Below are 15,293 nucleotides of genomic sequence, written 5' to 3' on the forward strand. Positions count from 1 at the left end.
AACCAGGTGTTTCAGTTTTATTGTCCAACCCCTGTATATATAACCTTTATTTCAGGCATAAATTAGTCCATATCACTAAAAATCATAACATAAAAAAAAATCAAAAGGGAACAGGAGGTCATGTTTTGGTTCCAGTTTATCCTCTGCAGAGCCATCTGGTCTGCAGTATTGTAGCTGAAATATTCAATACATTTCACTGGTCTCTTAAAATAAACATTTTATTTTGTAAAATACCCGGAAGAGATTTGCGTGAGATCGACTGGGCCCACTTTGACGTCATATCCGTTGTGGCTGTTTCACGCACGAACTTAAGTTGATCATCTACCAGTTTTTCTATCTGGTAATGTTTTGTTTAGTTATTATATTGTAAATGTCTATTTCTGCTGAGCACGTTACTGAAGATATTATCGCTCTAAACTCTAACCTTTTTTAAGTATGTAATATGTAAGTTATATGGAGAAGGTAGCGTCAGCTAGCTAGCTTAGCAAGCAAATGTAGCGTAAATAGTGGTATGTATTACGAGCTTCGTGTATGTTTTGCATTTGTGATAGCTGGCTAAAATTTGTAGGACTGTCCTAATATGCTTTTTTATAATGACGCTCAGAGTTCGCCTTTTATTTAAAACCAGTAAATCAGCGTCATGGATAATTGTATAGACTTCACACACACTACAGTGAAAACAAGGCGTGTCCTGTGGTTACCTTTGCTTTGTTAGCTGCAGGTTTGTGAGATTCACTGCTTCTGAAAGATGTACATGTTTTTCTTTTGACCTGCGCAGATGAATACAATTCTAGACATTTTGAACAGTGTTTTAAGGAGTTCAATGTGAGACAGACGCAGTCTGGTGGACAAGTTATCTCTTTGTCTGGCGCTTTTAATCAAAGGAACGGTCAATTTAAACAATTTAAACATTGTCTTCTTGGGACCAGCTGTTTATTTGGCCACACAATGGTTCCAAACTTTTGCAGTATGTATTGAAAAATTAAAACATCCCAATTGATTGCGCATCAATTCAAATAACAGAGGAATATTAGAAAAACAGCAGGAAATATCCCTGGATCTCACTGTAGATCATTATGCTACACTTTTAGTTTGATGAGTGCAAGTCTAGCTTCCGGCTGCCCTTTAAATGCATTTTATTGAATAATTTGTTCAGTTTCCCCAAGGTCTGGTGATATTGATGAAATGAAAATGAAATAAGAACCCCTGCAGTGAATGCTGACATTCCAAAAAGCACCTTCAAGTGCTATCAGCTTCGTAGTTTCTTCTCTTTTCACTAGTATAGTATATTTAGTGTTTTGTACTTATAGCTGATTTCTAGCTTAACCATTAGTTGGGCTGTTTGCTGCCTTAGTTTCTACACCAAAACCTGCCTTGATTTACACAAATGGAAATGTTTCTTATCAGCAAATGAAATGTGTAGTTGGATTTCTTTCAACCAGCTGATTGGCAGTGTGCAGCAATGTGTCAGGAAAGGGTCAATCCTCCTTCAGTCACTTGCTTACCACCCCAGGCGTAATCGTACAACGTTGGCGTGTCTCAGTTTACTCTACTTGTCCTTTCCTCCTCTTTAAATTCAGAGTTTTTGACACTGGCAGCCATGGCCAATCCCGTTGAAATCATCAACAAGGTGATGGAGCAAACAGCGAAGGCTGTAGAGGAGCAGGTGGATGCGCAGTTAAGCAAACTGAATGATATGGACGACGATGATCTGGAGAGGCTGAAGGAGAGGCGGTTGGAGGCACTTAAAAAAGCACAGAAGCAAAAGCAGGTGAGATTTAGCCCACCTAGATAAATCTTACTTGTTAACATCATCAGTTATTAGGATTCATTATTTTGCCAGTCTGATACTGAACTACTGTTTCCTGTCAGCAGAGCTACGGTATCAGCCGCTGCGGGATTTTAACATTTTATCATTTTTGATGCATAAATGCCAGACAGATGCTTCATTATTAGAAGGAACAATTGCTTGTCTGAAGTCCTAATGATGCAGGTGCAGCTTGTGAATGCGAGTTTAAGAGACGTAGAGGAAATGGAGGCTGTAATTATTTGAAGGAAGCTAGAGGCACTTAAAACCATTCAGAAACAGAGACACGTGACCGGAAGTATAAACTGCATAAATGGCACAGATGTTTCAGGTTAAGACAGCAACTGTGGCTCGATGATCGATGGAAATCAAAGCATAGTTTAAACGTGGTGAGAGATACCGTTATAATCTGGTGAAGGCTCTTGATTTACTGTCAAATGGTAAATGGCCTGCACTTGTATAGCGCTTTATCAAGTCCCCAGAGACCCCCAAAGCGCTTCACACTACAGTCAGTCATACACACATTCCCAGTGGTGAGCTACATTGTAGCCACAGCTGCCCTGGGGCAGACTGACAGAAGTGAGGCTGCCATACACAGGCGCCACCGAGCCCTCTGACCACCATCAGCAGGCAAGGCGGATGAAGTATCTTGCCCGAGGATGCAACGACTGAAACAGACATCGCGGAGGCTCGAACCGGCAACCCAGCAGTTACAAGGCGAACCCCTGCCACCATCGCCACGGTCGCCAAAATGTAGAAAATAAGAATGACCTACAGTTGTGTGATTAAAATTCATGATAGGAAACCCCAGAGAAATCTTTAAAAAATATGTATGTTTACTACACTGAGACGTATCTTTCTTATTCAGCCTAGGAAAGTGATATTGGTGTGTCACCACACTTAAAACTAACAGACTTTCTTATTTCCTGTCCTGTATTTTCTGCTTTGAAGGAATGGCTGTCCAAAGGCCATGGGGAGTACAGAGAAATCTCCAGTGAGAGAGACTTTTTTGGCGAAGTGAAGGAGAGCAAGAATGTTGTCTGCCACTTTTACAGAAATTCAACCTTCAGGTAAATCCATACATACCTCAGGAATCATCAGCATATTACAAACATTTGACCTTTATGGACGTTTATTGTTTTACCGCAGTGTTGGCTAATAGCTGTCGTATCAAACATCAGCTACTTTCTTTATCAGAGAGTACAGCGAGTGAAGCTGGGCACTATCTTTTCTGATAAAATCATCACCAATGAAGGCAGCCCCCAAGGTGCTTGTTATTTATTCTGTATACTGTCAGCTGAACCAGTGGCCGTCCTGGTAGGTACCTAATCAGGTTTGCTGCTGATGCAGCCCTGGTCAACCTTCTCTAGAACAGAAGAATCAGCTTTATTTGCAAAGTTTGTGAACGAAATCAAGGAATTTGACTTCTGTTTTGCTTTGCTCTGAATGAAGACATTTAAAATATAAAATGAGTGAAAACATGGTCCGGTGTTGGATGAGTTTCTAAAATGGTGTGAGAAGTCCCAACATAGATGTTGATCAATTTTAGACAGAACCAGATTGTCACGTCCGCAAGTGTGACAATTATTAGAGGGCCTCCAATGAAGACTGGTAATGAGTGTGAGTATCTCTGGGTGGTTCTAGATAACAAACTGAAGTGGGACAAACACATAGAGCTTAATCAGATAAAGGGAACGCAAACAGTTTATTTACTGAAAAAGCTGCTTTTATTTGATGTCAACAGCATAATGCTAAAGATGCTTTACAGTGCTTTGGTGGGGAGTGTTTTAACTGGACTCATAAGTAAGAGATTCCTCACAGGTTTGTTTATTAAAAGCGTCAACATGGAAAATCTAACAGTTTAATCAAGATGATAAAGAAAAAAATCTAGTTCAATACGGACTGAAACTAAACATGTCAGTTTTACTTCTCAGCTCAGATTAAAAAGAAACATTTGGTCAAAATTCAAAGGTTTATTCTTGCTGCATTGATAATAAAATAATTTGCCATTCTGTCCTCCTTATTTTGTGTCTTGTAGATGTCAGGTCCTGGACAAACACCTGGCTATCTTGGCAAAGAAGCATGTTGAAACCAAGTTCATCAAACTGAACGCAGAAAAGGCCCCGTTTCTGTCGGAGAGGCTGCGCATCAAAGTTATTCCTACACTGGCTTTGCTTTTAGATGGAAAAACAAAGGATTATGTAGTTGGATTCACAGATCTGGGCAACACAGATGAATTTTCCACTGAGATGCTTGAATGGAGACTTGGACGCGCAGATGTGATCAACTACAGGTGAAACCTACAGAGAAGTCACTGTAAGATTTCAGGAATGAAGAATCCCATTCATTTTAATGTCAACCTGCCTGTTTTGTTTTTGTAGCGGTAACCTGATGGAGCCACCAACAGGAACACAAAAGCCTGGTTCAAAGTTCACTAAAGTGGAGAAGAAAACCATCAGAGGCCAAGGTTACGACTCCGACTCCGACTGAAAAGCTTTCAGACGCGGCTGGTTTTCTCTCTCAAGGCTACCTCACTAATATGCTCAGCAGACCGCCCTCTTTAATTTTTACCTCTCATCGTTCATTCGTTTCTTTGTACAAATTAAAAGATGTGATTCTTTCTTTTGGTCCAATTTCAAGTTTTATTTAATGAAAGCCGTTTTAATATTTGTCAGATTATATCCTTGAGCAAGAAATCACACTATATGAAATTCACTGTTTATGTTTTTATTCTGTCTTTTCACGGCCTAAAAACTTCAAGCCTTCTCTTTAAATCACAGGCTTGTTTGGTTCATTGTTTTTATGTGGAGTGTTGTGTTAGAAGAGAGCCTGTGATGTTTGCGGGTGTCAAGATCAAATGTGTTCGGTTTTTAGCATCACAATACATTTTTACATGACATGACCTTGTAGCAAAGAGTTTAACTTACATACTGGCGTAATAAAAAGCAGTGGAAGAATTTCACTTTGCTTCTGTGATTTTCTTTTTTGGTACAATTCTTTATAAATAGGGTCCATAGTATGTAATTTGACAGGGTGGAGACGCAGACTGGGGAAAAACTTGATTTATTTTGCATGAAGAATAGATGTAGGCGTGAAAACACCAAGCAAAGAACATTCCTTTTGCAGTGGACTTTCTACCATTTTTCCTTCCACTCAACTTTCCATTATGCTTGAACACAGCAGTATGTCAACACTCCGCTTCTTTAACAACGAGCCTCTTTGTGAAGGGTGTCGTGACTGCTGGACATCTATCAAGTAAGCAGTCTTCTCCACCATTCGTTGTAACCTATCGTTTTCCAAATTAAACACTTGAAACGTGTGTAATGAACCTATATAAAAAACCAAACTTTTCAATCATATTCTGACCTATTCAGATGCACCTATAGTTTTAAACTGGGCATTTCTGTTTCAGGTCAGATTTGCTGAAAGATTTCAAAGTAATCTGATCTCTGTACTCTTATTTCATGCAAGATCAAAGGACACCTTAGAAAAGAACAAGACAGGAATCTATCTTATTTTTTAATATTAACAGCTGGAATTTGAACAAACATCACAGAGCAGAATTAAGACTCTACAGCCTTGTGGTCGACAGGTCGGAGAAGGCGACGCACAATCAGCTCTCCTTTGGTGTTGATGTACGTGTCGGCCATGTCCTCCTCAGCAGGGAGCCCATGTGGAGTTTTCAGTGGCTGTATCCTTCATGCATCAGGAAAATGGAAAAGATGGGAGAGAAGTCGCAATCATACATTTATAACTTTATAATGAAGCTAACAGAAGGCTTAGTGTTACTTTGCATTTTCCAGTAATCTTACCTTACAAGGTGTTTGATAAACTTCAGTTGGTTATTAACTGAATGTGTGTTTTTATGGATTACAGGCTGGTGGGCCTAAGGGAAAGAGAGAGAAAAAGAGAAAATCAGTACATTGTATATGCATTATACTACACTGTTATTTATAGTTATGAAAGCTTAAGGGATATGTTGACACACTGTGTGCTTATCGTGCTCCTAGGCGGTTAGTCTGCCAGCTGTTAATAATAAATAGTTGGAGTTTATGATCTTATATTGATAAGTAAACATAAATGCCATGGAGATGTTCAGTCTGGACTTGATCCACATGTGCAACCTTCCTACCTGCTAGTTTTAGATATGACAGTTACAGTACCTTTTGAAGTCCAAGGCATTTCACCATCTCCTTCTCCCAGTAGGGCCTTCTGATCGCACTTTTGACCCGGGTCACTATATGCAGTTTGTGAGGTTGCTCCGGATCGCCCCCATACTTCTCATGCTCTTTTGACCTCTCATTAAAAAGCTGTTAAATGGGAAGAAATATTTAAGTTCTCACGATTGACAAACGAGCAGCAGAAGACACGTTATCCGGTTGGTTTTGGGGCAAGTGAGACAAGCACTGAAAATTTTTAAATATCAATATAAAAAGTCATTCGAATAATAAATATTAAAATAAAAAAAGTTTTCTATTTCATATTTTATTCTAATGATGATTAAAATTTTAGACCAAAAAAACTGTAGTTTTTTTTAATGTAATTATTACCACCACAAAGTGACAGGGTGAGAACATTTAGCTTTTTTTTGTGGTGTTAATTCTTACCTCTTTTGGGATTCTTGCTTTGGAAAATTTGCTGCGTGCAGACACAAACCACCCACAAGATGATAAAACTGTTGCTTCTTTCAGGGTCTGTAACATAAGATTAAATACAAATTGTATTATACCAATGTGAGCTAAGAGGGAGGTCCCTTTTCTGATGCGGAAGATTTTGTCAAAAGTGCTCCACAGGACAAGTTTCTGCTACATGAGATTATCATCCATATACAGGTCCTTCTCAAAATATTAGCATATTGTGATAAAGTTCATTATTTTCCATAATGTCATGATGAAAATTTAACATTCATATATTTTAGATTCATTGCACACTAACTGAAATATTTCAGGTCTTTTATTGTCTTAATACGGATGATTGTGGCATACAGCTCATGAAAACCCAAAATTCCTATCTCACAAAATTAGCATATTATTAAAAGGGTCTCTAAACGAGCTATGAACCTAATCATCTGAATCAACAAGTTAACTCTAAACACCTGCAAAAGATTCCTGAGGCCTTTAAAACTCCCAGCCTGGTTCATCACTCAAAGCCCCAATCATGGGTAAGACTGCCGACCTGACTGCTGTCCAGAAGGCCACTATTGACACCCTCAAGCAAGAAATTTCTGAACGAATAGGCTGTTCCCAGAGTGCTGTATCAAGGCACCTCAGTGGGAAGTCTGTGGGAAGGAAAAAGTGTGGCAGAAAACGCTGCACAACGAGAAGAGGTGACCGGACCCTGAGGAAGATTGTGGAGAAGGGCCGATTCCAGACCTTGGGGGACCTGCGGAAGCAGTGGACTGAGTCTGGAGTAGAAACATCCAGAGCCACCGTGCACAGGCGTGTGCAGGAAATGGGCTACAGGTGCCGCATTCCCCAGGTCAAGCCACTTTTGAACCAGAAACAGCGGCAGAAGCGCCTGACCTGGGCTACAGAGAAGCAGCACTGGACTGTTGCTCAGTGGTCCAAAGTACTTTTTTTGGATGAAAGCAAATTCTGCATGTCATTCAGAAATCAAGGTACCAGAGTCTGGAGGAAGACTGGGGAGAAGGAAATGCCAAAATGCCAGAAGTCCAGTGTCAAGTACCCACAGTCAGTGATGGTCTGGGTTGCCGTGTCAGCTGCTGGTGTTGGTCCACTGTGTTTTATCAAGGGCAGGGTCAATGCAGCTAGCTATCAGGAGATTTTGGAGCACTTCATGCTTCCATCTGCTGAAAAGCTTTATGGAGATGAAGATTTCATTTTTCAGCACGACCTGGCACCTGCTCACAGTGCCAAAACCACTGGTAAATGGTTTACTGACCATGGTATCACTGTGCTCAATTGGCCTGCCAACTCTCCTGACCTGAACCCCATAGAGAATCTGTGGGATATTGTGAAGAGAACATTGAGAGACTCAAGACCCAACACTCTGGATGAGCTAAAGGCCGCTATCGAAGCATCCTGGGCCTCCATAAGACCTCAGCAGTGCCACAGGCTGATTGCCTCCATGCCACGCCGCATTGAAGCAGTCATTTCTGCAAAAGGATTCCCGACCAAGTATTGAGTGCATAACTGTACATGATTATTTGAAGGTTGACGTTTTTTGTATTAAAAACGCTTTTCTTTTATTGGTCGGATGAAATATGCAAATTTTGTGAGATAGGAATTTTGGGTTTTCATGAGCTGTATGCCAAAATCATCCGTATTAAGACAATAAAAGACCTGAAATATTTCAGTTAGTGTGCAATGAATCTAAAATATATGAATGTTAAATTTTCATCATGACATTATGGAAAATAATGAACTTTATCACAATATGCTAATATTTTGAGAAGGACCTGTACAGTACAGGGGTTCCCATCACTTGTATTTCCTTATTTATTTGGACCATTGCAGACAATTTTAATAAACAGGGCAAGTATACAACTAATAGGACATGTAGGGGGTTGTGTTTCCCAGTAACAGTTGTATTTGCTTTTTTCCATGAAAGCAGAAGTGGATGTATGAATCTCTCCTGCAAGTTCTGGCTGTGCCAGGGGGTTTACTCCCAGTGGGGTATGCCCAAAATACCTCTCCAAAGGGCCAATGAGGCATCCTAATCAGTCCCCTGAATGCTAAAATGAATTTCTGTGAAATACAATGTTGGATTATTTGATGACTGTAATTTCCTCCCAGGTCTGAGAGTGGGCATGAACAGTTGTCCCCCTTAAATGGGTGCTGGACCTCTTGGCCGTTTCGTTCCCTTGCAAAGTTGGTCATTTTGTGCCCAATTTTTCTGTCACAAAGAAGAGCTGTTTACCAACACAGGAGATTTCGTACCGATCAAGACTCATGCCTACCTTGACGGCGTTTCGTACCCATTTTGACAACTGTTCATTTATACGTTTTCTGTGAGAAACCTTTTTTTGATAAGATTAATTATGTACCAGTAGAAGTTATTTTGGTTTGATCAGGGCTCATAATCTGTCATATTCCATAAGAGTCGACTGGTCCAAACAGAGAATAGATCTATCTACAGAAATATGGTGTAATTTAAAATATTTTAAAAAGAAGAAAAAAATATATATACGTAAGATATGACCATTTAATGTTCCCAAAACTCTTTTTATTTATAACCCCTTATTGTGTAATCATGTGTAAACCCTTCTGTGCTGACATAAACAGAAAAAAACTATATAAATAATAATAATAGTTGAGGGAGATCCATAAGCATCACGATTATTTCCAGGATAGCAAACAGCGACATCTGATTTCTAAACTCGGATAGACAGAATCAGAATAAAAAAATAAAAAATACACTTACGTTAATTGTCAGAAAGCTCACAGTGCGACACACAGCTGACATGTTGAATTTGTGAGACACAAGATGCTCCTCCGGCGCAGAAACGCCAAGGTTACAACGCAACTGATGGCTAAATCGGAACAAAATGACTAATATTTAGATCGCAATTAAAAGGTAACAACGAAGGGCTTAATTTTTAACAATAGTCACTAAATTTACCACCGAAACATCTGTATGAGAAAATAAAATAACACAAAAAAGCTAATCACGTTTGTCCTGAGTTTACTTTTAGCTCAAGCTAACCGGAAACGTGGAGTTACATCTAAACTGCACCGGTGGGAAAATACTAATTTCTTTATTTATTAAAAACATATTTTTTTTGTAGTTAAAATGTGAGATTAACATAAAAAAAAATCTATTAAATAAATTAGCATTTTTTACAAGTATTTTTAAAACTCGGTCTCATCTGCTTATCGTAAACTGACAAATGAGCCGTTATGTTTTCCTGGGGATTTCTTTTGCAGAAACACTTAGGTAGCTGTCAACATGTAGGTTGCCTTCAACTTTTTGTTCAGGTGTTTTTCTATTACAAATGAACAATGAACGAGCAATAATATAGTATAACTATTTAAAGGAAAAAAAGCATAAAGGAAAATGACAGACAACCATGTGTCCGGCATGGAGGCTTCGGCCGTGTCCGTCCTGAAACGGGCCGTGGAGCTGGACCAGAGCGGCCGCTTTCAAGACTCTCTAGTCTGCTACCAGGAGGGGATCCAGCTACTCATAGACGTGCTGAAAGGTATCCGATTATTCCTGATATAAACGTTACGACCCTAAAATTTACAACCCCCCAGTTAACATTTGTTTGCGGTTTTAACAGCTTTAAAGGATGAGTCAAAGAGAGGACACTACAGGGAGAAGATCAAGGGCTACATGGACAGAGCAGAGCAAATCAAAGCTCATGTGAACCAGATGAAAGAAGGTACAGTCATTTAACGCTGAAGGGTCCAATGTGACGTGCCTTCCAGAACTATCCAAACTCTTTAAACGTCCTTCCAACTAGTTGAATTACAACTTTAATACAAGCACAAGTTTTACGTTTGCTGTGTCCCTACATGCCTTCTGGCAAACTGCAATGGATACTTTATATGGCATTTTCTAAAAATTGCTTTCTTGTCACCACTACCTAGAGGCCAAATTTGTGAAGCACACTACTAATTAGTTGTCCTAATAAAAGATTTTCCAACCTGAGCTGCGGACCTTTGCAACTCCTCCAGAGTTACCACAGGCCTCATTGCAGGTTCTCTAAAATAATGCTCTCCTTGCCCGGCCCAGTCAGTTTGTGTGGATGGCCATGTCTTGTTAGACATGCAGTCGGGTCGTAGTTTTTCCATTTTCAGATAATGATTGAACAGATCTTCTGTGAGGTGTCCAAAGTTTGAGATATTGTTTTATAATCTCACTCCGCATTAAACTTTTCAACAACGTTCTCCCTGACCTGTCAGCAGTGTTCCTTGGTCTTCATGATGCTGTTTGTTCTCTATTGTTCTCTAACAAACCTCTGAGGCCTTCACAGAACAGCTGCATTTAGGCTGAGATTTAATTAAACAGAGGGATGAATAAAAAAATTAAAATAAATCTTGTGAATATATATTTTTTCGCTTCTCAATAATTTGGTTGGTCTATCACACAGATTTCTATAAAAATACCTTGAAGTTTGTGGTTGTAACAACACAAAATGTGGAAAAGTGGGAATAGTTTTGCAAGGCACTATAGTTTATGCTTTTTCCTGACAGATGGTAAATATCACGAGCAGATAAAGATCCCAGAGGATGCCACAGGCTTCAGCTATGAGGCTCTGTTTAAACCATACATCAGCAGCGCTCTCTCAGAGGTTTGGGTGGAGGATCCATACATACGTCATACCCACCAGGTGTGATCCCTGTTTCTGTCCCTGTGTTGGCTTCTGCCTGCTGCATTTTAAACTCTGTATGATTCCTTCATATTAAACCTTGCTCAAAGAACAGCTTCTTATATGTGTATTCTGATAATTAGTCATCCTAAGTGATTAATTTTAATTTTTCTTGGATTGCAATACAATGTTTTAAAAGAAACAAAGTTTGGTGCATTGGCATGCATGCAAATTCTGCTCTGCAATAGTATATTTAACCTGTTGGAGGGACTTTAATTCCCATTAATGCCCACCCTGGAACCATATTTTAGGCGCTAAAGATGCTAAAACTGACTACGATTGGTGGGGATTGTGATAAAGGAAAGTATAGAAAAGAGTCAGGAAAATGTTGGCTAATCATCATCAATGTCATCATCTCATATTCAGTATTAGTATTACAAATGCATGTTTTTCCTGATATTGTACAGCCCTACGGATTCCTTGTAATACACATTTGATGTGATTGTTAGACTTTAGGTCAGTTTTTAAGAAGGTTGACAGTTTATTAAAATATCACCTTCCACACCTATTGGCACCGCTGGTAAAGATGTGTGAAAAACATTGGAATAAATTTCGAATTTATTGTAGCATCATAATCGCCTAATAAAACTTGTACAGCACTTAGTCTTCTCCTGTAAAATTCCACAAAGTTGGAGCATACAGAAAAACAAGCCACTGGCAATTCTTAACACAAGCTCTCTAGATCTCTTCTCTTCAGCTCATTCCGCTGGCTTACCGAAGGTTTGAGGTCTGGGGGATCCTAACCCTAACCTTGGGTAGATGTTAGGATCATTATCTTGTTGAAAGACTTTGTTACAGTTCCAGAACCTTTAAGCTTTTTGACTCTTGTTCTGACTGTAAATATGGGTAAATTTAGGCGAGCAGCTTTTTTCTTGCAGTATTATTTTAATTTATAAAATCAACGAACATCTGCCTTATTTGAATGGTATGTCCTCTTGTCTTAGTTGCTATGAGAAAGGGACACAAAAAACAAAGTTTTTGACAACTAATTAAAGTTCCTAGAAACTACAATAAAGTAAAAAAAAAAAAAATCTGTTACATTTGTTTATCTGGATTGTGGATTGATTGCGGCTCAAAAAATTGTGGAACCATTAATTGTGTAAAAATAAATAAAATGAGATTTAGTTTTTTCGCTGCGAATCGATGTACCAAAGTTAAAGGTTGGATTCTATTTCTTTTGTTGACTTTTTGAAGGTTCTTTAAACATTTTTAATGTTTTATTTATTTATTTTTCCAGAAAATTGATTTTCCTACTCAGCTCTGAACACAGAGTTATTTTTAAATCCTATGAATCGTATTCCGCCCACCTTTCACCTTTGGTTTGAGTTAGACTCCATACTACTGAATAGCTTGAAGTCTCCTCTCAGCCCATACATGCTGTAAATTAAACCAGCACCTCTCCTCTCCACCAGTTGTACAACTTCCTGCGGTTCTGTGAGATGTTGCTAAAATTGTGCAGCAAGGTGAAAAGGATCCACCTCCTCACATCACAGGATGAAGTAGGTTACCTAAATAATGAGGTGACGTTGTGTGATGAGTGTCTAGCAGCCACAGATGTTCGTGCTGCTGACGGATTGTTGTGTCCAGCAGGCTGATAAAACCCAGCAGAGCAGCGCTCTGTCCGAGCTGAGAGACAGTCTGGGTGGTCAGGGGGTGACTTTGGATGTGCAGTACTCCTCCACCATCCATGACAGGGAGATCAGGTATATCCTTCACCTACATGTTGTTCTTACTTATTTGCTTTCAGTTTGAAATTAGTGTGTAAAAAAATGTTTTTTGTGTTCGAGGAATTACTATTTTTGGATTTACTCGTAGGTTGGACAATGGTTGGATCATAAAAATCGGAAGAGGGTTGGACTACTTCAAAAAGCCACAGGTGAGACTGCAGCTTCATGCTATAAGTAATAATTCCTCTTTTTTTTTTCTGATATTCTCCAGATGTTAAGTTCTGATTGTTGTGTCCAACAGGGCCGGTTCTCTATCGGATATTGTGACTATGACCTCAGACGCTGCCAAGAGACCTCTGTAGACATTTTCCACACAAAACACACAAAAACTCTATGAGATTCATCCTGCTCTAAAGGAACATTGTCCTCCAACTCCGGAGATTGACGTCAGAACCTAAAAAGTAATACATCTGCAATGTTTTTTTTAAATTTCGCCTTAACATACAGCCCCTCATGCAGAGTTGGGATGTAGAAGTTGTTCTTGCTCTGGAGTTTCATAGCCAAAGCGGACTGGACCAATAAATCTTTTTTTTATGCCTGTTATTCTCTGCTGTAACTGTGGTTGTATTTATTAAAGATGCTTTTATGGGTCTTGTACCAATGTGTGCTGAGATAAACTGTTAAAATGTCAGTCAGTCAGTCAGTCATTTTCTACCGCTTATTCCATAGTGGGTCGCGGGGGAGCTGGTGCCTATCTCCAGCAGTCTATGGGCGAGAGGCGGAGTACACCCTGGACAGGTCGCCAGTCCATCGCAGGGCAACACACAAACAACCATGCACACACTCATTCATACACCTAAGGTCAATTTAGAGTGACCAATTCACCTAACAGGCATGTTAAAATGTGCTATATATATAATATATTTTGTAAAACTGGTTAAATGTGCTTTTATTGATCTAAAGGCATCACTGTCGTTTTTGCTGTTAATTTAAATATGAATATAAGTGAAATATACACTTAAACTCATAAAGCCATAATAAAAAATAGCATAAAAGCAATGAGATTAGAAAAAGGAATTTTTTTTTTATTATTAGTTAACAGAAAATGTCCTATTAAAAATAATCTTTTCTCTTTCAGTGATCCCTGGTCAGAGTGGCAACAGAGACTAAAGCAGATAGCAGAGTCATATGAATTTTCCATTACAGTAAAATCATCTTAAATATTAATCCAATGTTCAAAGAAAAGGGAGATGGCATATACAGTGCCTTCCGAAAGTACTCGGCCCCCTTGAACTTTTCAACCTCTTGCCACATTTCAGGCTTCAAACATAAAGATATAAAATTCTAATTTTTTGTGAATCAACAACAAGTGGGACAAAATCATGGAAGTGGAATGAAATTTATTGGATGAGTCAAACGTTTTTAACAAATAAAAAACTGAAAAGTGGGGCGTGCAATATTATTTGGCCCCTTTACTTTCAGTGCTGCAAACTCACTCCAGAAGTTCAGTGAGGATCTCTGAATGATCCAATGTTGTCCCAAATGACTGATGATGATAAATAGAATCCACCTGTATGTAATCAAGTCTCCGTATAAATGCACCTGCTCTGTGATAGTCTCAGGGTTCTGTTCAAAGCACAGAGAGCATCATGAAGACCAAGGAACACACCAGGCAGGTCTGAGATACTGTTGTGGAGACGTTTAAAGCCGGATTTGGATACAAAAAGATTTCAAATTTGGTGGTGGCAGCATCATGGTTTGGGCCTGCTTTTCATCAGCAGGGACAGGGAAGATGGTCAAAATTGATGGGAAGATGGATGGGGCCAAATACAGGACCATTCTGGAAGAAAACCTGTTGGAGTCTGCAAGAGACCTGAGACTGGGACTGAGATTTATCTTCCAACAAGACAATGATCCAAAACATAAAGCCAAATCTACAATGGAATGGTTCACAAATAAACGTATCCAGGTGTTGGAATGGCCAAGTCAAAGTCCAGACCTGAATCCAATCGAGAATCTGTGGAAAGAGCTGAAGACTGCTGTTCATGAACGCTCTCCATCCAACCTCACTGAGCTCCAGCTGTTTTGCAAGGAAGAATGGGCAAGAATTTCAGTCTCTCGATGTGCAAAACTGATAGAGACATACACCAAGCGACTTTCAGCTGTAATTGCAGCAAAGGATGGCGCTACAAAGTATTAACGCAAGGTGGCCGAATAATATTGCACACCCCACTTTTCAGTTTTTTATTTGTTAAAAAAGTTTGACACATCCAATAAATTTCATTCCACTTCACAATTGTGTCCCACTTGTTGTTGATTCTTCACAAAAAATTTGAATTTTATATCTTTATGTTTGAAGCCTGAAATGTGGCAAGAAGTTGAAAAGTTCAAGGGGGCCGAGTACTTTCGCAAGGCACTGTATTATACAAATCTGTACCACTGACTAGCTTACCTTAATTCAATTCTTAAAAAAAGACCTGTAATA

The 15,293-nt window shown here is 39.2% G+C and overlaps 3 protein-coding genes across 4 annotated transcripts; 2 read left to right on the forward strand and 1 right to left on the reverse strand.

Moving 5' to 3' along the window:
* The first annotated feature begins 249 nt into the window (after nucleotides 1–249).
* On the forward strand, nucleotides 250–4,769 carry txndc9 (thioredoxin domain containing 9). The gene is made up of 5 exons (XM_047370729.1): nucleotides 250–340; nucleotides 1,581–1,771; nucleotides 2,759–2,877; nucleotides 3,846–4,100; nucleotides 4,189–4,769. The coding sequence occupies exons 2-5, from the start codon at nucleotides 1,601–1,603 to the stop codon at nucleotides 4,295–4,297; spliced, it is 654 nt and encodes a 217-aa protein (XP_047226685.1). The 5' UTR covers nucleotides 250–340; nucleotides 1,581–1,600; the 3' UTR covers nucleotides 4,298–4,769.
* A 544-nt stretch (nucleotides 4,770–5,313) lies between these two features.
* Nucleotides 5,314–9,462, reverse strand: mrpl30 (mitochondrial ribosomal protein L30). The gene is made up of 5 exons (XM_047370731.1): nucleotides 9,191–9,462; nucleotides 6,415–6,501; nucleotides 5,971–6,117; nucleotides 5,620–5,693; nucleotides 5,314–5,503 (listed from the first exon to the last, which is right to left on the reverse strand). The coding sequence occupies exons 1-5, from the start codon at nucleotides 9,230–9,232 to the stop codon at nucleotides 5,371–5,373; spliced, it is 483 nt and encodes a 160-aa protein (XP_047226687.1). The 5' UTR covers nucleotides 9,233–9,462; the 3' UTR covers nucleotides 5,314–5,370.
* Nucleotides 9,463–9,654: 192 nt separating this feature from the next.
* On the forward strand, nucleotides 9,655–13,465 carry mitd1 (MIT, microtubule interacting and transport, domain containing 1). 2 transcript variants are annotated; one of them, XM_047370727.1, is made up of 7 exons: nucleotides 9,655–9,968; nucleotides 10,050–10,151; nucleotides 10,966–11,102; nucleotides 12,554–12,640; nucleotides 12,729–12,844; nucleotides 12,957–13,017; nucleotides 13,110–13,465. In XM_047370727.1, exons 1-7 carry the CDS (start codon nucleotides 9,824–9,826, stop codon nucleotides 13,203–13,205), a joined length of 744 nt encoding a protein of 247 aa, XP_047226683.1. In that variant the 5' UTR covers nucleotides 9,655–9,823; the 3' UTR covers nucleotides 13,206–13,465. The 2 variants fall into 2 exon arrangements, with proteins under 2 accessions (XP_047226683.1, XP_047226684.1); XM_047370728.1 differs by having other exon boundaries at nucleotides 12,732–12,844.
* Nucleotides 13,466–15,293: the final 1,828 nt, after the last annotated feature.

Source organism: Girardinichthys multiradiatus, chromosome 7, assembly GCF_021462225.1.
Source record: "Girardinichthys multiradiatus isolate DD_20200921_A chromosome 7, DD_fGirMul_XY1, whole genome shotgun sequence".
Classification (NCBI taxonomy): Eukaryota; Metazoa; Chordata; class Actinopteri; order Cyprinodontiformes; family Goodeidae; genus Girardinichthys; species Girardinichthys multiradiatus.